The sequence below is a fragment of the Canis lupus genome, chromosome 9 (assembly GCF_011100685.1).
Source record: "Canis lupus familiaris isolate Mischka breed German Shepherd chromosome 9, alternate assembly UU_Cfam_GSD_1.0, whole genome shotgun sequence".
Classification (NCBI taxonomy): Eukaryota; Metazoa; Chordata; class Mammalia; order Carnivora; family Canidae; genus Canis; species Canis lupus.
In genome coordinates, this window is record NC_049230.1 from 36,827,469 (window position 1) to 36,852,786 (window position 25,318).

At 47.5% G+C, this 25,318-nt stretch overlaps 1 protein-coding gene across 7 annotated transcripts in view; it reads left to right on the forward strand.

The window, feature by feature from the left end:
* Positions 1-21,828, forward strand: part of AATF (apoptosis antagonizing transcription factor) — a 109,506-nt gene extending 87,678 nt beyond the window's left edge. The window contains exons 12-13 of one of the 7 annotated variants that reach the window (XM_038548028.1): positions 9,769-9,899; positions 17,451-17,809. In XM_038548028.1, coding sequence (XP_038403956.1) covers positions 9,769-9,899; positions 17,451-17,650 — 331 coding nt within the window. In that variant the 3' untranslated portion in view covers positions 17,651-17,809. Of the gene's footprint in view, positions 1-6,353; positions 6,467-8,040; positions 8,078-9,726; positions 9,900-17,450; positions 17,810-21,504 lie in introns of those variants that run through there. The other 6 variants (XM_038548029.1, XM_038548034.1, XM_038548030.1 and 3 more) reach the window with 6 other exon arrangements.
* Positions 21,829-25,318: the final 3,490 nt, after the last annotated feature.

Here is a 25,318-nt window from a genome sequence, read left to right on the forward strand (position 1 = left end):
GCCGGGTCTGAAGAGAGAACCCCTTCTCTTTGTTCCTTGTTCTCAGTTCATTGTTCCACACATGCCTAGAGCCCCAGTGCTTGCGGTTTTTGGATGGGAAGAGGGAGACAATCTGAGGGCTGTTTTACTCTTTCTTGAATTCCCAGTTTGAGCTAAAATCATCCTATTTGAGCTAAAAAAAATTTTGCACTTGGTCAAATTGAATTGAAACTGGAACATAGTTCTCATTAAGGGAGAGGATAGAAGAGATCTTTAACACAGGGTATTAAAATACCCTTAGTGGAGAGAGAAGTGCTATCTTTAAAAGGATCTTTAAAAGAAGGCAATGGCATCTTCATTTTGTTTCTCCTGTGATGTGGTCTGTGTAGTTTTATCTATTTAGTTAATTTCTGCTGATACATATTCTTTTCTCATGCTAGGAATTTTTCTCTTCAAGCGATCTATTTTTTTTTTAAAACCTTTTAAATGCAAAGTAGCCAGTTTGTGTCCCCTTGTTACCAGATTTCCCTTTGGGGGCATTTCTTTGTAGATAAACTTTGGATACTAATTTAAATGCCTTTTATGTGCTTTCAGGTCTCCCATGTTACTGAAAGTCTCATGTAACCCTTGATACTTCATATGTCCAGTAGGTCTTTACTCCATTAGGAGGTAGGCGGGTGGTTTCTATTGCAGGCTTGATGAACATACCCAGTATCTAGAGAAAACAAAAGAAATCACTCTTTGCCCATGTGTTACTCTGAGCCTAAAAATGATCGTTGACTTTGCCAAGCCCTTGATAGTTTTGATGCAGGGCAGCTCAACTCCAGAGCAGCTGCTGTTTGCCCCTTAGGGTCATTTTTGCTAAGAGGGTAAAGTATAATGTGATACTGTAGAGACAGGGTTATCAGTGGGCTAAGGGAGAAAAAACATGTGGTGTCTCTTTGGGAGAGAATCCCTCTAAGCCCATTGTTACCACCAAGAACAGGTCAGTGTGATACTTGCATGGTTTACAGGATTGCTGTTCATTTCTCTGACGACTGAAGTTATTCTAAACTTATCAGTATTTTAGAAATAGAGCTTACTTTATGTGGTGTGAATCCCCTGGGGTGCTTTGAGACCAGAGTGTCTGACATGAAAATTCAGATGATCTCTTACTATGGTTCTAACAAAATGAAGAATTTGGAGGTGGTAGAAATTTGCCTGTGTTTTTCAAAGACCCTCTGAGGGGATCCCTGGGTGGCGCAGCGGTTTAGCGCCTGCCTTTGGCCCAGGGCGTGCTCCTGGAGACCTGGGATCGAATCCCACGTCGGGCTCCCTGCATGTAGCCTGCTTCTCCCTCTGCCTGTGTCTCTGCCTCTCTCTCTCTGTCTCTCTCTCTCTCTCTGTGTGTGTGACTATCATAAATAAATGAATGAATGGAAGAAAACAAAGACCCTCTGAGGCAAGACTTTTTTAAAGAAGTTACTTCTTCATTTGTATTGACGGAGGTCAGATGTAAAATCTGATGTGACAAATAGAAGCAGATTCTGAGCTGGCTGCCGCCTCAGATTTGGGAAGGGAATCCACGTGTGCCCCTCCATGGAGCATTTTGGCTGTCAGCACGGTAAGGGTCTCAGCGGCAACTAGCAGCTGCATGTGCATCATAGAAACTTGGTGCTCACCTTGCTGGCACTGCTGCTTTGGACAATGCTTCTGACGCAAACCCAGTTCTGGTACCACCCATACTAAGGCTAGCTGACTATATTTCCTGAGAAGCTTTGTTTCTTACTACAAAAATGATAGCAGTATTAACACTTTATGGATGCCCTGTTCCTTGCAAAGAACTTAAAAGAAATTCTCAATAGAAACAGTAAGAATTTCCATATTAGCCCCCAGTTTCCTCCCCCACAATAAAGAACCATTTTTCCCACTCCTTCTATGAAGCTGCTGGCATTAAAAAAGAACCAGGAAAAGATCTTTTAATGATAACCACTAAGCACCAAATACATAATTGTTTTACATCTGGAGTTTTAGAAAGGAAATGTACAAAGGTAATCCAGCCTTGTAAAGTGCTTTGTCAATATCACTGCCACGTTGTTCTTGAGGTGCCTTGGTATAATAGAATTCGTACAGGCAATTTATCTTCGGCTTGCCATTTTTGTGTGTGGGTCTGCACCCTAGACATGGGCACATTCTCCCACTCTCCTGATAATATTTTTCCCCCACAGTTGGTAACCCAGAGGTTATGTGGGCCATTTTTTACTCCATTTGCCTACTTTTTACCCCTTTATTTAATAGAAATATGCACTGCATCATGGTCAAGTATTCTGGTGTAGTTTGCTCGGCATTGAGAGCACATCAGCTAATAACCCCAGAAGTACCCTCCGTGGAGCATTTCTCGTTAGTTAAAAACTTGTAAGCAAGAATGGTTAAGATACATACAGCTGCTTTCTCTGAGGTTTCTTATCTCCTAAAAAAGACACAGGTTATTCTGACAGGTGAAACAAGTCCAGGCAAATATGCAACATTGATCTAATCAGCAGGAACGAGAGCAATATTTTCACTGGTGCTGCCTTTTACCAGCATCATTAAAGGCTCCCATTACTCTTTTATTAGAGGTTCCCTCTCTTCCTTATCAGATTACAGAATGAACATAACTCACAGCAGTGATTTGATCTCTTGTTAAAGAGGATTACAGCTTTGCATTAACTCGGATTGACACAGTTTATAATTCGCTTGTTGATACTCAGACGGGCAGCATCACATGTTTGACCCCCCAGCAGTGCTGAGGGGAAAGGACCCCCATATATCATCATTAAAGATGGCGTCCAGCACAGAGATAGGAGGCATGGGGCCTTCCTCCTCTGGTAATGTCAGAAAGGACAAAGGAAACATTCTCAAGTTCAAAGATGAGACATGGGCCAGAGTTTTAAAACTGGATTGAAAACTGTGATTGTTTCTTCAGTTTTTCCTGATTTGCTGCTGCTCGGTCTTATATAATTCTAGTGAATTTGCATTCTCAAATTGAAGCCTTGGTTCCAAGCAGGATGTAGAGTGATAAAAGTACATCTTCTAGAAAGAGATTGTAGATGTTGAACAGATAAATTTTTCCTCAAAATGGGTTTCTTGACTATAGTTTTCATTTCGGTTAAATTCCTATCATTTCTTCAAAGGATTGTGAATCCTTTTTTTCCCCCATAGGGATCTTTCACATGCTTTAAAGTGGATGGAAATGTTTCTCTTAAGGACTTACTGTTTTTTAAGTTATGGCATTTTATTATTACTATCTTTTAAAATATAATATCTTAAAATATCATATTAATCACAGCTAAGTATCCTGTAAGTGGGTAGGCAATAGCTAAATGTTTTTCCCCTTAATTTAGATTAAGTCCTACATTTCCCACAATGATCACTGAGCCAACGTTAGTTTGCTAAGATATATAGACCATTTCTAAGTGCATTCATCCTTTACTCTGAGTTATCCACCCTAAGTCAGCTTCCCGATTTCTGATTGGCAATGAGACAACACAGAATAATAACATCATATTCCACTTGTTGAGTATTTACTATGTACCAGACACTGCATTAAGCCCTTCATATACCTTTTCATTCAGTTCTTAAAAGAAACCACTGAAGTGATTGACATTCTCTGCCTTTTATGATAAGAATATTGAGGCATGGGCAGCCCCTGTGGCACAGCGGTTTAGCGCCGCCTGCGGCCTGGGGTGTGATCTTGGAGGCCCGGGATGGAGTCCCACGTCGGGCTCCCTGCATGGAGCCTGCTTCTCCCTCTGCCTATGTCTCTGCCTCTCTCTCTGTGTGTGTGTCTATGAATAAATAAATAAATATCTTAAAAAAAAAAAAAGAATATTGAGGCATACGGGTGCCTGGCTGGCTCAGCCAGTAGAGCATGCGACTCGATCTTGGAGTTATGAGTTCGAACTCCTGTTGGGGGGGGAACCTACTTTATTTTTTAATGCTTTTATTTTTTTAAATTTTTTTTGGAACCTACTTTAAAAAGAAAAAGGGAATACTGAGGCATAGAGCAATTTAGTAACCTGCTCAAGTTAAATAGCAAGTAAGTGGTGGAGCTGATATGTGCATTTAGGAATGTGAATTCAAACCTGCTGCTGTTTCCAAGGCATCAGCAAGCTTTTAGAAATGTCTGGGAGTGAGGCCCCAAAGGGAAGCTGCTTCTCTGCATCCTCAATATACATATAAGAACCTTTCTCTCTCTCCTTTTTTTTTTTTTTAAAGATTTTATTTATTTATTCATGAGAATACACAGAGAGGAGAGAGAGGCAGAGACACAGGCAGAGGGAGAAGCAGGCTTCATGTGGGGAGCCAGATGTAGGACTCGATCCTGGGTCTCCAGCATCAGGCCCTGGGCTGAAGGCAGGTGCTAAACCGCTAAGCCACCCGGGCTGCCCAAGAACCTTTCTCTCAATCAAAAACTTGTTTGGGGTGAGTAGGGGGGGAGATTCGTTTGGATTAAAATGGTTTTTTTCCTTTCCTTTTTTCTTTTATTTATTTTTTTTTAAAGATTTTATTTATTTATTCATGAGAGAAACACACACAGAGAGAGAGAGAGAGAGGCAGAGACACAGGCAGAGGGAGAAGCAGGCTCCCCGCAGGGAGCCGGACGGGAGACTCGATCCCGGAACTCCAGGAGCACACCCCGGGCTGATGGCGGTGCTAAATCGCTAAGCCACCAGGGCTGCCCTCCTTTTTTCTTTTAAAATCGAGATGCTTTTTTATGGGGGCAGGGGTACTTAACAAGTCATTCACATCTTAGTATGAATCACTGAATTTCTAGACCTGCTCTTATGGTTACGCAATTCTTCTGATACAAAGACCCTAAACCTTATAATCTGCTTTGAAACCTGATTTAGAGTATTCAGTAAGCTTGCTTTTATAGTTCTACATCTGCCATATGCAGATGCCTGTCATATGCACTGTCATCTACTTTCCTTAAAGAAAATATCTTTTTTTTTTTCCTCCTGTAATAAAAACAATACATGCCTATGGAAGAAAATTTGGAAAATACAGAAAGGACAAAGAAAAATTCATCTGTTAGGTGCTATTGAGAGTTGAACATGAATACTTTTATGTGTTTTCTTGCAGAATTTTTTTTGTGTATGTATTTTATAGTCTCTTAACCACCCAGTCTGATCTAATCGGGTCTGTATGTCATTGCCAGATGAAATCTTTCTAGAATACCACTTAGAGGATGATACTCCTCCTTGCCTATAGAATTGAACCTGTACTCTTAACCCTGCCCCTCAAGACCTTGCTCCCTCCTTCCCTTGTTACACATTTCAGTTGTATACCTTTTGTGCTATCCCCACAACACCCCTCACAACCACTCCTTGCACTCCTGTCTCTTAATTCTGCTCACTTAACTCGGGGTGTCTCCTGTTGTGAGGTTCATAGTCCTTGACCAACACCAACCTTTCCAGGGAGACTTATGATTCCCCATTCCACACTGAGCTGGGGGGTTTGCTCTTCCTTGAACCCCTACTTTGTTCTTCAGTGGTATTTATTACAGCTCACAAGAGCACTTAATCGGGGTTAAGAATGCTTAAATTATAAGTCAAAGCAGTGTGCGTATGTTTACTATAGTCTCATTTGTTTTTGTATCAAAGTTTTATGCTCATACATTTATTTATTTTTTTAATTTATTTATTCATGAGAGACACACAGAGAGAGAGGCAGAGGGAGAAGCAGGCTCCATGCAAAGCCCAATGTGGGACTTGATCTCGGGACTGGGATCACACCCTGAGCCAAAGGCACCCTCAACCGCTGAGCCACCCAGGCGTCCCTCATACATTAATTTTGATTCCAGTTTTATCTTGCCTTATTGTATATATTTTTGTATCAGAAGTATTATTTGCAAAACAATACAATGTCTTTTCCCAGTTGATGTCAGCCTCTCTTAAGCAGGAGGATGTTTGAGCACATGTTTTGCCCTGGCACTCATGCAGTGCGACCCCAGAGGAGGCTTCCCTCTGTGGCTTAGTCTTCTTCTTTATAAAGCGAAGATAGTCCTTCTTGCTCATGAGAGTCTTGAGAATGAAATTTCTTTTAAGTTTTTTGTTTCTGAGAAGGACTATTTTATTTTTAAAAAAATATTTATTTATTCATGAGAGACACAGAGAGGGAGAGGCAGGGACATAGGCAGAGGGAGAAGCAGGCTCCATGCAAGGAGCCCAATGTGGGACTCGATCCCAGGACTCTGGGACTATGCCCTGAGCTGAAGGCAGGTGCTCAACCACTGAGCCACCCAGGTGTCCCTGAGAAGGACTGTTTTAAATGTAATCTGTATAGTGATCTAAATAAAGAAAATGTATGTTTGCATTTAGGTAAATATTGTGTCATTGTTCCTTTGCCTGCAGCAAAAACATAGTCGTTTTGGTGCAAACCTGAAAACAGTTGGCTGTGGGTCTCCTGTCTGAAATGCCTTTAAAGACTTTCAGCTTATAAGTCTATTTACAATTTGCTGGTAAGACTATTTTTGCACACAGACCTATAAGACAGATGAACAAGTTTTTGCCTCTTTTACTCCAGTCTCCAAGTTATCTAACTCTTTTAATATCCTTTCTCTTGCTCCCCTAGCACTTTGTACCCATCTAGGCCACAACGTGCATTGCCTCCCAGGTCATGCCCTAATTAGCTGTGGGTTGTCTCCTAGTCCAAACATGGCCCTGCTTGAGCTCCAGCACTGTATTTTGTTCTTAGCTCTTGGCCATGTTGGAAGATCCCCAGAAATGAAAGTCCAGCTCTGTGACTTCTCAGTCCCAACCCTTTACTTACAGTTTGTGAGGTCATTTTTATGGAGGATGAACCTTGGGCAAAGATCTTTCAAAAACACTTTTGTTTTTTCTATCACTTCCAAAAGTACCTATCATAAACTTTGTGTTCTGTAGGAGGTTTCCTCCTGTCCATCTTGGCTGTGAGATCTACCCTGAGTCTGGTTTCTGGTGGCCGTCCTACAAGTTATTAGTTACTGTGGAAACACAGAGAATATAGAGACAGTGCTCTGTGATGACCAGTTACAGCTCCCAGTCAGGGTTTTGGACTGCTTTCAGGATTTGTGTGGTTTAAGAAGAAAACAGTGTGGAATGGATTCTGTGTGTGCATTAGCGAGGCATAATAGTCCCTGGTTACCTTTTGTTATTTTTAGTGTTGGTAGTAAGTGTCAAACCAAAAAAAAAAAGGATATTTAGATAAAGGGCATCGCCTCTTGGTACCTTGAGTCCAGGGTGCCGGGAAGCACTGCATTTGTAATGGGAAGCTATTACTAACTACCCTGGAAATGAGGTCTTGAATGAGCCATAACCACACCTTGTGTTTTATCCATTGTCTCCCTCTGGGGAGCAGAACACTTTATAAACATTAACTCTTTTACCCTCTGGGCACCTCCACTTAAAAGGTAAATAAGACTGAAGGCTCTTTCTTCTCCAATATAGATGAGGCAGCATCAGCCCAGTGAGGAAAATTACTTGATCAGAGGCAGGGGAGGCGCGGGTGGCCTGAGGTGCTTGGAGTCCCCGCAGTGGCCCTGGACGGCATGGTGGCCGCTGATGCCTGGGAGCCCGCCACTCTGTGTGGTTCCCCTTTCTGCTCCGCAGGCCGGTGGGGGTTGGGCCTTTGTCTCACGTGGAATGTGAAATGCCGCAGAGATGCGCGATTGTTCTTCAGTGCTTTGTGCTTCTTTATGAGAAAGAAGAAATCGATACACATTTTCTCCTACACACATTTTCTCCTACACGCACTGGGCAGCACTCCCGCCTCCTCGCCTGCCTCCCAGCCTTACAGGGGAGGCGCAGCTATGCAACAGAACAGATTCCACCAGCTTCCAGGGGCAGAGATGCAAACTACTCCTTTTGTACTTAGCAGTGAGGCTTTTTAAAACCAGTCTTCTAGCTGGCCAAGGTCATCAGACTGCTGGCTTCAGTGACTGGTTGGTGAACCAGGTTGGGGGACCCAAGAGGCTACTGGGTCCCGGTCACTACTCCTGGGGGAAAGTTTACATGGCAAATGTCTGGGACAAACCTTTTTTTCTCAATTTCCAATTTATAGAGAAGAGGAAGAAGTTCTTTGAAGGATACTATTAAAAAACAAGGAAGACTGACAGATGGAGAGCATCAATTTTCATTCTGTCAATTAATAAAAGTAAACTGTCCAAGCCAGAGCTCTGTCTCGGGGTGTGTTTTATCTTTGAATCAGAAAATGTGGTATGGATACCTATAACTCTGCAGCTTCCTGCCATTAAGCAGTTAGGTGTGGGACATGAATGACCAAGAATTCGCTGCCATTGTTAATAGATGGTAGTTTAGGTGACAGCGAGCTTAGCCTTGCAGGGCCAGAGGGTGCAGTGCCTAGGTGAGGGGGTCAGAGCCCTGGAGATTGTTAGAGCCTAGAGCTGGAGGCATGGATGTGATTGCTGGGGGTGGGTGAGAGAGGGAAGAGAGGAGGGCCAAGAACCGAAGCTAAGAGAAGGTCTAAGCTAGGAGAAGGTCTACAGTCCCTGTCGGCTGGAGGAATATGAAAAAGACAAAGAGGGAGGAGGAGCAAAGGAGAGGCAAGATCCTTGTACCCCAGGGCGGGGAGTGTCAGGACTTAGGGGTCAGCCACCAGGCACCTTGCCCCAGGACACTCTGGTACCTTACACCCCACCCTCCCCACCCTCGGTAGGAGCAGGGCAGGGCTGGTGCCTCGTGTTTGCCAGCTCAGTGGTCGCTGCTTTGTTTGGAGCGGTACTGGGCTTTCTAGTTAAGTATGATCCTGGGCTGATTACCAGAAGCCCTAGAAAGCCTTGCTGAAACTCTGTGGGTTGCCAGTAAACACCTTCACTAATTTCCATGCACTTTGAACCCCAAAAGAAGGAGTTAACCTGGGGCTGAGAGATGCAGCACATGCCCCCGCCCTCCCACCCCCAGCCCTGGGTCACAGCAGCAGCCTTGATAGGGACACAAATGTAACTCGTGTGTCAGCCTCCCCTTCAGTGAGGTCGGAGGAAGTGATTCACGTCTAAGCAGTGAAGCATCCCCAGGCTTTTAACAGGAGCTGTTAGAGGGGCTGCTGTTTGAACAAGGGGCTTCATCTTCCTGAAGCCAGCAGTCACAAAACCGTAAACACAACACCGGCCAACTCTATTGCCAGGATCGTGGTGGCTTGACGTTAATATTAAACATCTCCAGCAAGGCGGAGAGCTCTGCAGCCCAGCCACAGAATAAAAATAAATAAAAATAAAGAGAAAACCCTGCTAAAAGCGGTGAGATGATTTGTCGTCTTTCCTTAGCGAGGCCATTTGTCTTCTCTCGCATCAAATCTGTTATAAAACAGTCAAACTGTGAAAGTGGAAATCATCCCAGGAATATGGAATATTAATGCACAGAAAAGGAGGCAACATCCCTTTTGTCTAGAGTGCCAGGGTTCCCCCACACACACTATTCTTTTTTTTTTTTTTTTTTGATAGTCCAACAAGGTAAATTATTTTTCTTTAAAAGAATTTGAAAGACTCAAAGCCTACTACTAGGGATGACAGAAGTTTCGAGTCTTTTTCTCCCTTTGTTCAAGTGAAGTGAACATAGCTGACTTGGGAACCCAGGAAGGAGCCCAAGTGAGGAGCCCAGTGCAGCTTTGACCCTTGCTCTGTGCCTCCCTGGCCCTCTGCCCTCTCCTTCCTTTTCCAAGCCTCTCAGTTCCTTTGTTTGGGCCCTCAACCTGCTCCTCTGAACATTTATAAATCTGTCTGATCTTTAGGAGACAGGCCAGAGGCCACATGTCACCGTCTGTAATTTAAAGCTGCAGGGCTAAAAGCATCGGCAGAGGTTTGAAGGACCTAGTTCTGACCCGACCAAAAGAGCGACTTGGAACAGACCTTCTAGAGTCTCCTTCAAGCACGGGGAGGATGGCGATGAGAACAGACACACTAGGTAATTTATGGGCGCAGTTTGCTGGGAGCCATGCCACTGACCGAGTCCTTACAACCACGTCGTGCACTGCCACCTCGTGGCCTACTCGGGCGGCTGCTGGGAGACCTGCCTTGTCTCCAGATTCAGGTAATTAGTGATGGATGTGGGCATCCTCGGAGTCCTGCCTGCTACTTTGCTACTTGATTCTGTCAAGAAACGAGGTTGCTTCCTTTTCTTTTTATCTCATCTCTTGGAGGCGGGGGGTGTCGGGTTTTGCTATGGAACCGTGATGAGATTTCAAGAAGGGAGCCTGTGATTCACTTTTCATTGCTGGGGGATGTTGGGAGGAGAGTGAGGGTGAGTTAAGTGCTGACCTTCTGGCTACATTGAGGAATCCTAAGTTTTCTACTGTCGTAATTTCTGTATGTTGTCCTGTCTCCTTCTACGAGCTGCATGTGTGTCTTCGTTGGCTTGCGTCCTCAACAGTCCAGTCTCAGAGAGACAGGTTCCAACACGAACCTCAGCCTCTGATACTATTGCTGTGACGTGCTAGGGTTTACCCTCCACCACAGCCCCTGAAGAGCCTGGAGCAGTTGCTTGCCATTTGGATCAATATATTTCCCCTGTTAGGTCACAGAAGCATGTCTCCAACACATTTCTCTCACCTGTAAAGTCATTGATACAGAATAGAATGGATTTGGGTTGGAGGAAGCAGGAGTAATAAAAGATGAAAGGAAGGTACCATTTTGTGTCTCATGTTTTAGGGAGCTGAGCACAAAGCATTTAGAGGGTCAGGGTCTGGAGGATCCCTTTATTTGGTGTCATTGGTATGTGTCAAGTAATCATTGACAAGATACCTTGTTCGATCACTATTGGGAAGAGAGCTGAAGCTCCGTGAAGGCAGGGGAAGTGCGGGCTGAGAACGGAGGAGGGAGTAAAGCCCTGTCCTGCCCGCTTGGGACCAACCAGTCTGTACCAGGCGTGTCAGGATTGGCCTGGAGGGCAGGAGGGCCTTACCGTCGTCGGGAGAGCCCCAGGCCTCGTCACGGCATGGAGGAACTGTTTCTTTTCCCCTAGCAAAGAACAAGTTTAGTTAGGAGAAAACCTCAGATAGTCAAAATGCTGAGGTAGGGAAGAGCGATCGGTTTTGTCACTCTCTCAGCTCTGGCGGGTCAGGGGCCCGTGGGCGGCAGTCACACAATGGCATGGTTGGGTTCAGCCTTAGGAGGAACCTTCCCATGTCTCCCCTGATGGAGTGGGCCGATTGTCCTGGACACATGTATTGGGTTGGTTCACCTTCCCGACCCTGCATCTGCTATTGTCATGCACATCCTGGCAGCCCTCCACAAAGCCTATCGAAGTTCACATGGGTATTCAGACAGGTGTTGGGCATGTATCATGCATCTGTGTTATATTTTGAGGCAGGGACCACATCTGATCGTGTTTATAAGCTTCCACAGCTCTAGTGATTATGTTGTTCTCAGAACACAAATGTGGAAAAAGGCAGACATCTGAAACATCACCAGTGATTTTCCTGAGCACATGTCTGTCACCCATCACCCTGCCGGTCAGTGTGAATTTCTGTTCGGCTGCTCCTATACCAACCCCTCAGGATTCGGATTCGATCAGGATTGTGCTGGTTGGAACCCTCTGTCTCTTGTTCCCTTTGTGTGCTTCCTCATCTTTTACCCTTAAATGGCCACACAAGGGTTTGAACGAAGCGGAAGCAGATGCTGCGCCACTTCTGTGTGCACCCAGGGGTCCTTGGGGTGCGTGTGGACAGGGAGAGGGTGGAACGAAGGAAGGGTCATGACATGTTCTGGGATGTGGCTTGTGTATTTTGGAAAGAGCACCCCCCCACACACACACACACACACCATGAGGCAACAAATGAACAATTTCAAATTAATCAAGGGCAAATTATGTGTATAATTTTAATCAGGAAAGCAGCAGTATTGTCTCCGCTGGCACATTGGGAAGACTGGCTCAGGACTCCTGCATGTCAGACTCACTCAGAGAACACAGCGTGCTTGGGGAGTTGTGCAGGTTTCTTCAGGGAGCAGTGGCATGCTGCTTTCTTTCCTCCCTGTGCCTGCCTCTGGCCACAGGGCCAGATAGGTAGAGCTTGGGGTTTCCAGCCCCAAGTCAGAGGGATGCAGCGTTCTGGAGCACAGCCAGCACAGCTCCTCCCGGAGCCCAATGCTGCAGGCTACTGACCTAGCAAATTGAGCAAACTGTGCCCCACGCAGATCATGTGCGGGTCTCCCGTGCCCCTTTGTGCCAACTGCCCACACGGCATAGAAGACCCTGGAGTATGTTGCGGTCAGCGGGAAGTCCACATGGAAGACTGAAGGAAAAGCCCTGGGCTGCACACACCTGGGGCCTCGGTCTTACACGCATGCTGCCCCCACCTCACACCTCACCCACCACTCAGGTGATCACACTTTACCACTCCTCAGCTGCGGTACTTTGCGTCTCCTCAGAAGAGTCGTGTCATAAATAAGCCAAATCCTAACACACACACACACGTGCACACACACATTGTCTTTATGGAAAATGGCCGCTAATCCATAATCATTTTTTTTCTAGAAACAGGTTTTATGATAATATAGTAAAAATATTAAATTAGAAAATGCCTCACTAAGGGTTATAAAACCTTACTACACTAGAGATAGGTAATTATCCCCTCTACAGCCTAAATGACAGTTTAAAAGAAATAAAAATGTTAGTGCTCATTACTTGCTTTTGTAGGTTGCAATAAAGGGTAAGTTAAATTTTAATTCAAGGAAGGGCCCCTGCTATCGACCTTCTACCTTAGGTCCATGTCTTGTTAATTACTCCGTAGGTTATTCTCCTGCATGATATGGACATTAATACATTTTCCACAGTGGACATTCCCACTGGCCATTGAGGCTGGGAGTGTGGGGGAAGGCGTTTCAACTCAGCAGTTCAAATCTTGATTCTTGAAGTGATGGGGAGCAGGAATTATGGGTTTTTTTTAAACCAAGTTCATTATGCATAGCCTTAAGGGGACCTCAAGTATTAAACTATACACTTACCCTAGAGAATCAGATGGAGACAAGGTTAACCTGAAGGATTGATAGTTGAGCTTCTCTGCATGGCTAAATCCCGGTTAGGAAAGAGGCTGCAGGGAAAATGTTCCGTGCGGCAGAAGGCAGTCTGACCCGCCGTCCCGTGGTGCCTCTTTATTACTGAGTTTTATTTTTAGTTTTGTTTTCCTTGGGATGGGGAAAGGGATGTGGACATGTGCCTTTTCTTGGAAGATGCTCTTACCTTTCCCTCAGCACTGGCCCCACACCACATGCCTGTGTGGGTCTGGGGATGACGCAGTGTTCCCCATCCCAGAGCCCTCACGCTGGGGTGTGTGTGCCAAGACTCCCCAAGGGGGAAGCAGATACACATTTTGGGAGCATCAATTTCCAGATGTGTACTCTTTCCCCAAGTGGGACTGTTGGAGAATGCACCTGGGCTGGAGAATGCACCAGGTCTCTGGTCTCACCTGTCACCGTTGTCCTCCCATCTGCTACTCGGCCCACCCAAGCCCCTCCTCTCTCCGACGTGGAGGTTTCCCAGCCCCGGGCACCAAGCAAGAACGTAGCTCACAGTACTGATGCAGGGATTGAGGATGGAGGGTAATAAGTCCCTGTGAGTCAAAGGGTTCCAGGTCTTTATTTTCAACAAAATTGCAGGAGAACCCAATTGAACTGTCAGCTGGCAGATCATTAAAATCAGTTTTTGGTGGTAGGTCATTATATGATTTGGGGCAAGGGGCATATAATTCAGAAGGAATCAAAAGAATCAGGTGATGTTGCTGTAACAAAACTCCCCTGTCCCCATCTACTTGTTCATGTGACAATGTTTCTCTGCACTTGTGTCTGCAAAAACCAATAGACAGGAATACACTGGATACTGAGTGCTCTTGCATTCTGGCGATAAATACCATTCACCACGGGTCCATGACACGCCCCATCCATATCATGAAGACATGCAGTTCTAGGACCATTTTACACAGTTTTGTACTGTTGTCCTATATATTGTTTTTATAGAATAGTAAATGTGTAATAATAACATAATCTGGAAGTACTTTTTTAATTACTTAGGGCCTGATGGTGTCAAGAAATTAAAACATTTTTGTTTCAACTTCTGAAATTTCAAAAAGTGTCAATTTACATACTTTTTGTGGCCAAGAAGTATAATAGGGTGATCAATAAAAGACTTTGAAGCATAAAACAATTAGGACAGAAATCTGTAGGGAAAAATCAAATGGAAATACAAATTTAAAAAGGAGAGAATGCTGTGAAATTTCCAAGTTAAAGAGTATGTTTATGTGTTATTTAAATGAATGATGATGGGTATCAAGACAATATGGCACATACATTCCATTGGGTGCATTACAAAAGAAATGTAAGAGTTTTATTCCAAAAGTTAGTATTCACAATATTCTGGTAATTATGTCCTTTGTAACTATTTATTGAGAAAAATTCTGTATGTAAGGGGGTGCATGGCTCTGTAAAACTCTCGCAGGAGATGTTCAGACAGACTCGGGGCCCGGTCCTGGCCCACACACACCCCAAGTGGCCAGGGTGTTCCCCAGCCCGGGGGGTCATGTCCTGCTGCACAGAACCTCAGTGGGGGGGTTGAAGGGGGGCAGGGGGTGCTTCATTATGTTACGGGCGGGGCAGGGTCTGAAACAGCTGGGTAGAGCAGGGAATAGGAAGTCAGTTTGAGGCCACCACCTGATTCGTGGTTAGCAATGGTAAGAGTGGAACAGGTGGTGGGGCCTCGAGGAGCAGGGGAAGTTGAGATGCTGGGAGGGTAGAGGTGGCCACTGGATGCTGGCAGCGGCTGAGGGAGACACGGAGCTGCAATCACACAGGAGGTTTTCGATTGGAATAATCTCTCACTCTTAGTCTCTGTCTCTCAAACTGTTTGAAGATCCCAGACCCCTCAGCCTTCCAGGTTGCTCTGCCACGAACAGCTGCATATGTTTGTCAGCTTTGTCCACCTGAGTGTGAAATGATGTTCTGTGAAAACATGGGTTTCAACATTTCACTCTGCGCTGCTGACACGTGAACCCTGCTGCGGCCAAGTAACTGCTGCCTGGGCCCCGCGCTTCCTGGGGTTGCTGGGGCGGCAGTGATGGGGTCTGCGCGGGCCGGGGACAGGGCCAGTGGGATGGCTGGGCCACTCATCAGCCCGCACTGCCCTAAATCCATCCTGTCCTTTCTGCCGTGGCTGCTCTTCCCTCCAGGCTGTTTCAGTTTGTGTGTTGAAATGACTAAAGATTCTGGTACTATGTGGCAAATAGGCCACGGTGTGGTCCCTGGGAGCCTGCGCTGGGCACTTCTGTCCTTTATGTGATGGAGCTGGTGATCTGGAAGCCGCTGCCTCTCATTCACATCTGGTCAGAAGCGCCTTCCATCCAGCCTGTGCTCGAAGGCCAGCCCGGGCGGGCAGGTGGGCGGGTGTGCAGCTGTGCAAAGCTGAGAAACAAAAGACAGAGCAGAGCTCCCAGTGGCCCCTGTCTGTAGGCCTCAGAGCTGGTCGGACTCAGGCGAGTCCAAACCACGTGCCTTCAAACAGCAGTAAGTCTCCACTGATCCCCTATCACCCAGAGTGCGGCTGCTGGCAGATTCTTTGGTAAAATCCCTCTGCCTGCCCTGTGGTCCCCTGCATGATAGAGTCAGCCTGCATTTTGGGCTACTACAATTTCTTCTTTAGGAATTTTCCTTTTAAAAAAAAAAAAAAGATTTTGGGCAGCCCCGGTGGCTCAGCTGTTTAGCGCCGCCTTGGGTCCAGGGCCTGATCCTGGAGACCCGGGATCGAGTCCCGCATCGGGCTCCCTGCATGGAGCCTGCTTCTCCCTCTGCCTGTGCCTCTGCCTCGCTCTCTCTCTCTCTGTGTTCTCTCATGAATGAGTGAATAAAATCTTTAAAAAAAAAAAGATTTTATTCATTCATTCATTCATTCATTCAAGACACAGAGAGGCAGGGACACAGGCAGAGGGAGAAGCAGGCTCCATACAGGGAGCCCGATGCGAGACTTGATCCCAGGACTCCAGGATCATGCCCTGAGCCAAAGGCAGACACTCAACCACTGAGCCACCCAGGCATCCCTGGGAGTTTTCCTTTTTTTGGAAGTTTTAATACACTATTTTTATTGCTGGCATTTCTTTTTTTTTTTTTAAGATTTTATTTATTTATTCATAGACACAGAGAGAGGCAGAGACATAGGCAGAGGGAGAAGCAGGCTCCATGCAGGGAGCCCGATGCGGGACTCGATCCCGGGTCTCCAGGATCACACCCCAGGCTGCAGGCAGCGCCAAACTGCTGCGCCACCAGGGCTGCCCCATTGCTGGAATTTCTAATGGTAGTACCTCTGTTCCTGTCCACAACCATAGCAGGATGACTTCAGAAACAGACTAATAAGGTTTTGTATTTAGTCTTGTTAAACCGAAATAACTGTTTAAGGGGGGGTGGTTTGGTGTTTTATTTGGAAAGTCAGGCCTGCTGACGATGACACTTTTAAAAGCCTATTTTCTTTGCCAGGGTGGCAGGCTGTCTTTTATGGTTAGATCTTGAAAGTATAAAACAGAGCAGGCACAGCTTTCTTCTGGGGTCATTCCCTGGCTGGCACATGTCCATAGCCCTGTGTGCCTGGCCTCCCTCCGGGAGGGTTGGTGGCCCAACCTTGACACCGAGTGCAGCCATGGATCACCTGCCTTGGCCGGCCATGTTTCCTCAGAAGTTCACTGCTCCTCTGATCGCTGCAAGGAGAACCTGCTCTCTGTGCACAGGGGAAAGTGTTTGGGAGCCCCAGTGGCAGGAGGGACCCTGCTCCACCCCTTAGATTTCCAGGCCTTGATAGAGGACTTTGGCCAGGTGCTTGTGTGTGTGTCACATTTGACAGCAAAAACCGAGGTTGGAAGGGATACTTTATTTTCAGGGACCCAAGACCCTGGCATACTATCATTTTCTAAATTTCGAAGCCCAGCTCTAGAAATAAATTAGCCAATCAAATTATTTATTAGATTGAAAATAGATAAAAGGGGCCAGGAGAGTGGGGAGGAACCTTGGTTCTCCCACCAAACAGCTGCATGTGTGATAGTAATTGGAATCTTGTTGCTGGGTCATTTTCATTGTTTTTCAAGTACTGCCGAGTCCAAGAAAATGTATGAAAACTAAATCATATCCCCCTACATCCCATGTCTGATTGAATCCTCCTCGTCGTGCAGCGGTCTCATACATCCTATTAAAATATTCAATCTTGTTTTCTTACTTGAAGAGCCTGTCTGTAAAGGGCAAACTTATAGAAAACTCATTCCCGGAAGACAGGTATCCAGCCACACCGGACTATTTACATATTTTACTATTTGATTGACTGCTTCTCAGTTCTTTCTTTGTATTTGTGAGTAAGGGGGTGGGGTGCATTTTTAATTACACGGCTGTGTTGGCCATTGAACCGAATGGGACATTTCCTGTCTTCTCAGTTCTTGTTGAACCTTGAAAAGGTAACTAGTGTGTTTACCAGTTTGTTTTCTTTGTCTTCTAGGACAGAGTTGTATCGATCTCTTTTTGGGCAGCTCCACCCTCCTGATCAAGGCCCAAGGGACTGACCGCGCCTGCTGCTCTGGCTACAGGCTTGAGGCGGGGCCTCCGGACACACGGATACACGTAGACACATGGACACGCCACATGGCCCCTTGCCCAGCCCCAAATGTAGGAAGGTGTCAGCCCACAGCGTTGGACTAGTTGGGAAGTCCTAGAAAGGTGTGGGGTTCAGAGTATGTGCCTAATACATCCCAGGAAGCCTGGAAACAAGTGTGCATGTCCACCATGCTGCAGCCTGCCAGGGACCCGCACCCCATGTTCATTCACTGTCCCAAATAAAGGGTGTTGTTGGTACAGCCACTGCCACTGCGTGTGATGTCTTAAGCAGCATGGACTAAGGCAGCTTTAGAGCTCTGGTGGGGTGACAGGTTTGTTGGGAGAGCTTTCACTTTCTTTCTAGTCAAACGGCCTCCTCCTACAATACAAAAGTTCACGGAAGCCAGGATGCTGGCTGGATTACATTTGGTGATGGGTCACGGCTCCGAGGAGCAGGGAATCCACAAAAACCTACGAACTCTGCCCAGGAGACTTTGTAACTTGGAGGCATTTGCTGATTTGTCGCAAATAGATCCCTGACCTTTTTTTGGTTTGTTTCCTCTTCCCCATAGATTCTTCCAGAGTCCTTTTCCAGTCTCACCATTCCCAAATCACTTTATTGAGATTAGCTCTGGTGTAAATCTAGCAGGAGGAAATGATTCACTTGTTTTCCATCCAGAGGTCAAAAGCTGGAAATTAAATCCCCATAAGGGGGATTTATTGGCCTGCTGTGGTCAATATGCAATGAAGATTATCTTGCATAAGTAATGTGTGCGAACCGGCATTCTCTACTGACCACCCCACAGCTCCTTTACCCACATCTTTATGTAGAACTGTGGAATTAGAGAAGAAATGCACATTCTAGGAACTGTGTGTACTTGTGGTGCATAACTCGTCGCTTTTGTTAACGTCAGGTTCTGATACTGTTTGGAAATGTCAAAACCAAGTGACAGATTTCGGTGCCCGGGAATCCCACGTATCGTGCAGTGTCGGTGTCTGGGCACCCTGCACGGTGCCTACCGGCTGGGCTCCAGATGAAGTGAGTCCTGCACATAATCCACGTCACAGTTTAGTGTGAACATCAGAGTGTCTTCTGAGCTCAGGATGGGGCAGACAGTGGTGGGGGAGGAGGGTTTTTCCAGCTCACATTAATTGGACCTTGGCACGTGGTGATTTGTTTCTCTTGTCTCAGTACTTACCTCTTGGGCTTGACTGTTGGGGAAATGTTTCATTTTCAGCATGTCCCAGCTACCCAAAAAATCAATCAACGGGGACAGAGTTTCCCCCAAATTTACTCCCTTCAAAATGATCACTTTTTAAAATATAGAGAACATCCAATCCTGTCCACCTAGCTGGAGGAGTGCAAATCATGCTCCTTCAAATAGCAATAAGTAATTAATACTGAACTTGTGGTGAGCCTGACACTAACCTCTGTTTCCTAAAGAGATCAAATCTTTGTCACTCCTGACCTGATGAAGAAAAAGATTTAAACAGGTACTTCAAGATATTTGGAGTCCAATGTGTTTAATTAAAACAAATTAAAGTCAGGAGAGAGGAGAAAGAACAGAGAATTTTCAGAAAGAGAGCCTTACATTTTAAAATTCAGAAGACCACCCTCCTTCCAGCCAAGAATAAATTGGAAACTATTTTAATTGACACGGATACTGCAATTCAACTCTTACTAGAAAGACAGATTAGTTGATTGATTTGCATTTTAATAAAACTAATACTTTACATTTTGGTAGCTAATGCTGATTTTCAAATGAGGTGAGAACTGTTATCACGGGTTTCCATCCAGGGCCCTTTTTCAGTGTTGACTGAAGCATTCCTCCCTTTTGTGTGGAGTTTGCTTATTTTCTTTTTGCCCAGCTGACTACTGCACACAGACACTCCTAAGCCACCAGAACAGCGAGGAAGCTTGAAGGCTCGGCTCAGTGGCGCTGCCCTCCCCTCAAGACAGAGGACAGAGGCTGCTTTCTTGCTTTAGGTTATTTCACACTAACAACTACAGAGAAGTATAAGGAACAAATAAAAATAAGTCTCCACTGATCCCCTACCACCCAGAAATACCCACTTCTCATTATTCGCCGTTTGGTATTCCTGTGCGGGCGCCACGAGCTGGAGTAGCCCCGCGTCTTCTTGGGGGTGGGGGGACTTGGTTTTTACTTCAGACTATTTGAAATTTTCTACTCACCCTTTTAAAAACAATGAAAACAAAACATCTGTGCAGCCACACCTCCCCCTCCACAGGACACCCACACACCACCCGTTGGGAACCACTGGTACGTACACAGTGTTTTGCATTTTCATATTAATAGTGCAGTAAAGGAGGGGCGCCTGGCTGGCTCAGTCAGGGGGGCGTGCGACTCTTGATCTCGGGGTTGTGAGTTTGAGCCTCACGTTGGGTGTAGAGATTACTTAAGATCTTTAGGGGCGCCTGGGTGGGCAGTGGGTTAAGCATCCTACTCTTGATTTCAGCTCAGGCCGTGATCTCGGGGTCTTGGACTCCAGCCCCGTGTCCACCCCGCACTTAGCAGGGATTGCTTGAGATTCTCTCCCACTGCTCTCCTCTCACTTGTGCTCTCTTTCTAAAATACATACTTTTTTTTAAATTTTTATTTTATTTTATTTTAAAGATTTTATTTATTTATTCATGAAAGACACAGAGAGACAGAGGCAGAGACATAGGCAGAGGAAGAAACAGGCTCCGTGAAGGGAGCCTGATGTGGGACTTGATCCCGGGTCTCCAGGATCATGCCCTGGGCTGAAGGCAGGTGTTAAAGCGCTGAGCCACCCAGGGATTCCCAGTCTTTTTTTTTAAATTAAAATCTTTAAAAAATAGTATAGTAAAAGATGACTTCCATGTTTTTACAGATGCCATCTAAGTCATTTAATTGCTAATTATTCCATTTGGGGCATGTATCTTCAGCACTTAGCCAAATTCCCCATAGTTGAACATTTAATTGTTAGACAATTATTTGCTATTCTGAATAATGTTACAGTCTAATACTTCTGCATAAAGCTTGTTTTTTGTCTTTTCAAATAACTTTTTTTCTTGGCATATATTTTGAGGAGTTAAGTGATCCAAGGAAGAGTCCAACTCTTTTGATGGCCCTTGATTCATATTATGGAGGCTTATTTAGCTTCCTATTCACTCCTCACCCCCCTTAGGCCGGGCCATTCCACCACAAAAGGTGTGCAGTGGCACAAAGGAGGCTGGCCCAGGAGCCTGATCCTGGGGTTTTATTTCTTGCCCCCGAGGGAACCCTGCAAATCAGATCCTCCTCTGGGAGGATTAAAGAGCTGCCGCCTATAATGTGTTTGGAGATGCTCCCATGAAAGATGGCAGATAAATAGAAAGTGACGCCCGTCACGTCGCGATGCCTGGGTGGCTCAGCAGTTGAGCTTTTGCCTTTGGCTCAGGGTGTGATGCCAGGGTCCTGGGATGAGTCCCACATTGGGCTCCCCTCAGGGAGCCTGCTTCTCCCTCTGCCTGTGTCTCTGCATCTCTCATGAATAAATAAATAAAATCTTCAAAAAAAAAAAAAAAAGAGTGACACGTCATCTCCCTCCTGGGCTGGTGCATATCCTTTTCCTGGCTGCTGGCTTGCATATCATTTGCTCTCCACTCTCCCCTCTGGTTTTCAGGCTCTTGCTGTCTTCCATGCCTACATCCTGCGGGTACCTCTGGTGTGGGTGTGCATTCCTCCCTGCTGTGCCATCCGGTCTTTGGTGCATAGCCATTCTCTCTGGGTGTCAGCATCCAGGAACATCATCCGGAAACCCTGGGAACCCCCAGAACCCCTAGAACACGGTGGAAAGTTGGCTCCGAGCAGTTCAGCCCACTCTGCTTCTCCAGCTTAGAAACACAGCTTCCTTTTAGAGGTTGGTTCTCTGGGTCCCGTGCACTTTGCCAAGACTTCTCTTACTTCGACTTTACCTCTTCCCATTTCATCCAGACGGACCTGAGTTCGAGGCACAGAATGAATCCAAATGTGACATTTGTCATAAGCCTTGCACATGCTCCCCCGGACGCAGCGGTCACTGTACACCTGGGATGCGGTGATGCCAAGATCCAAGGCTCCCTGGGCTGGACTCACGAGCGAGGGAGCCACGTGTCTCAGCAAAACTTGGCAGACAAGCCGAGGTAAAGGAGGCCAGGAGGCCGGGAAGCCTGAGGCTGCGGGTGCAGAAATGGTGGGGGGCTTCCCAGCAGGGGGCAGACGCCCCAACACTGCTGCCCTGTGTTCTGCTTAATAAAGGCAAATAGATACAAGCAGTGAGCCTCGTCTCAAGCAAATGAACCCCTTTTTTTACATCTGAGTCTTTTTACTTTTTAAATTTATGTACGTGCTAGTGTAGCGGGGCAGTTGTGGAGGAATTAAGCTTGGCTTAGTCATTTTTTTTAAAGCTCATCTACCCAATTTTTATATCTTCGCTTTCTCTTTTTGCGTAACCCCTCAAAAATAATTGCCAGCAATTTGGCAAGTTCATTAACTAATTCTCTCTCAAGTCCGGGGTCCCCGTGTCACCCTGCTGATTTGTATGTAGCCGGTTTGTCCACAGCTGTCCTGACCAGTGTCCCAGTGGCCCCTCACCTGACTCGGGGTTCCCTCTCGCCCTCGCCGCAGGTCTGCCTCTAGGGTCCTGCTGCAGCAGCATTTATATTCCTGAGAAGTTTGCTGCTTTTATTCCCACCCCCCACCCCCCGCCCCTTCAGGGTTCTAGTTCATTTGTCAAGGTCAAGGACAACTGAGTTCTTAGGAAAGAAAATTCAAGAGTGTAAAACAGAACAAAAAACAACCAACCAGCTACCAATAATCCCGCATCATTGACAGGGTAGGAAAAGAATACAAGGCCCCAGTAGGCATGGGACAGTGACACAGAGGTCCCCGCCAGCCCTCCTCCCGCCCACCTTCCTGTTTGTGCGTGAGCTGTCCTTCCCCAAGGGGGGCTTCTGGGCTCGCCGCGGGCCGAGACTGGGGGACACAGCTTAGTCCAGGAGTGGGTCTGGGCGGCCTTCTGATGGGAACGAAAGAATCCTGGCCTGGAGACGTGCTGGGGTTTGACCTTGAGGACGCTGGTTAGACGCCGGGCCTCGGGCTCCTACTTAGTCAGATGAGGCTCAGCCAAGCACTTGCAGGGCAGCTGCATCTCCGGAACAGCAGCTGCGTAGACCCGGGTTTAGCACAGGCCCAGGGACGCCGCTCAGGTCCCCTAACACAGATGATGTGGGCCCCCCTCAGCCAGGCACCGTGGGGGCTGAGCCAGGGGCTGTTGGGGCAGGTGCCCCGGGCTGGGTGCCTGGCTGCGCCCCTGCTCTGGAGAGTTGCACACGCTCCAGCTTGGGTCCAACCGAACCCCCTACGTCCCCGTCCTCCAGACCTGCGTGTGTGAAGGCCGCAGGCACCCCCAGGAGCCCGGCTCCGAGCTCCTTTCCAGGCTGGGCGCTACTCCCCAAGGCCCCGTTGGCGCCCGGTGAGCGCTCGGCCTGGCAGGAGGGCAGCGGCCGTGGTTGGCGGCGCGTCCTCCGCCTCCCCCTGCCCGGCTTCGTGGGCCTCGTGGGCCTCGTGGGCCTCGTGGGCAGGGGCGGCGGCGGCGGCTCCCACAGCAGTGAGCCCTCGCCCGGCTCGGCTCGGCTCGGCTCGGGGCTTCTGCTCTCCCGCGGGGAGTCTGCAGGGCCCGGCCCCGGAGAAGCCTCTTCCAACCCCAGGTGTGTCCAGAACATCTAGACCAGTGCTGTCCAATAGAACTTTCTGGGACGATGGGGCTATGTGTGCTATTTGCACGCCCTAGTCACTAGCCGCGTGTGGCTCGTGCGCTCGCAGTGCGGCTAATGCTTCTGTACGGGAAAGCTCAGGCCTAGACGAGCGTCTCCCAACCGTTGGCCCGCCCGGCAGGTATGTGAGCAGAAGGGCCTGCCTGAGACTTCGGGCTGGCGGCGCTGCAACCTGGGCTACGAAGGACGGGTGGCTTCCTGCCTGGGTGCCCAGGGTGGCCGAGGGGCGCCCCTCCTCCAGAGGGGTCAGGCTCCAACAGACCCCCCGCCGCCTTCGACTTAGTCTCGGGTTTGACTCTTGTGCCCTTAACGGCGGGGCGCACCGCACTTGGTTTTAAGAGCTGAATGCAAGGCGACTACGGATCACTTTAAATGTGATAACTCCGAGTTCACATTGTTTGAGGAGATAAGCAGGAAGGAGCAGGTGCTTTTGAATTTACTTATCAGCGCTTTAGCAGGCTCCTGGCCGGCCTCCCCCCGCCCGGGCACTGTGATGTTCTCGGAGGATCTGGGGAAGGAAGGCTTCCTGCGGCTCCAGCCACCGTGTCCTGTGCTGACCCCGCTGGTGAGGTCAGGCCTTTGTTCCTGGCGGGGGTAGGGGGGTGGGGGGGTGGCCGTGGCCCAGGTGTGTGTGGGTTGGTGGGAGGGGAGCTCCTGGCTGCCCCCTGGGGACCAGGCTGTGACCCTGACCAGCGCCTCAAGCCTTTGGAGCCCTGTGGAGGGGGTGCATTTTAAAGTCACATCCTGCTCTTCCTGAAGGAGGGAAAGAGGGGCCAAAAGGCAGCCCTAGTTCTCCATTATATAATTAAATGGAGATTTTCCTTCCTGAAGGAGCAAAAAGAGGCCAAGGACAGCCTAATTGAAACCTCTGGATTGCTTCTCCTGGAGCGGCTCGCTCACCCCCTCTGGCTGGCAGGGCGCCCTGGCCAGCGGGTCCCGGTGCCCCCTGCCTGCCCCCACCAGGGGGGATGGTCTGTTTGGCCTGGGAGCCTCCCCTTGGTTTCCCGTTAGGAGAGGCCCCGGGGAGCCCACGCCGACGGAGCTGGCCCCTCCTGGTGGGTCTGCCGCTCCCGGTGTCAGTGGCACAGGGTCCCGCCGCGACACAGCTCGGGGCCGTCGCCAGTGCGCGCCTCTCTCCAGCCAGGCCGGCTCTTCCCAAGTCGTTCGTTTCCAGATCAGTGATGGTAAATAGTGATGTTTTATTAATTGCAGATATGGCTGCTAATTAGAACCCAGGCGTGTGCTCTCTCTACCTGTTTATACACTTGCTCCAGAGTGGAAGGACTTTCTCATTTCTCCTTCCCTACTCCCCCCCCCCCACCACCCCCAGATGAGAATTTCAACTTTAAGACAAACAACTTCATTTACAAGTGTGTCTCTAATTAGCTGCAGAATTAGGAAAGCTGAGTTTTCCCCCATAGATCGGCTAAACCCTCGAGGGAGACTAGTGGAATAGAGAGAATCGCATTTCCAATTATTTTGTTGAATTGCTAATTTAGTTATTGTGCCTGGTGTAATTGTGATGGGTATTGGGTGTGCAATTCAATTTGTTTTAAATATTTGTGGGAAGGCTGATCAGTAATGGAGCTGACCTATTTTGTGGCCCAAATTGAGAAAAAAAAAAGACTAAAACACAACAGCCACAAAGATATAGTTTGTTTCCATTTTTATTTTGATCTCTCTCATCCCTCTTAAGACCATTGATGCAACAAAAGGATTAAATTAAAAGATGACAGCACTTTGATCTTCTCCCTTTGAAAGCTTAACTGTCCTTGGTAGTTTAATATGCAGATATTTTAGGGTAGAGTTTTAGATGCTTTGCTGGAGTTGAGGACTTTCCGCCTCCCGTAGCCGCACGTCGCACGTGCGTGTGCCCAGCCGCGGTTTGGGTGTGTGACTTTTGAGTAGTGAGGAAAGTAGTAGAGGTGGTGCCTGCAGCAAACAGGGCAGAGCCGCCCCAGCTCCGGGCAGAAGCCCGCTGCGGAGCCGCGTGG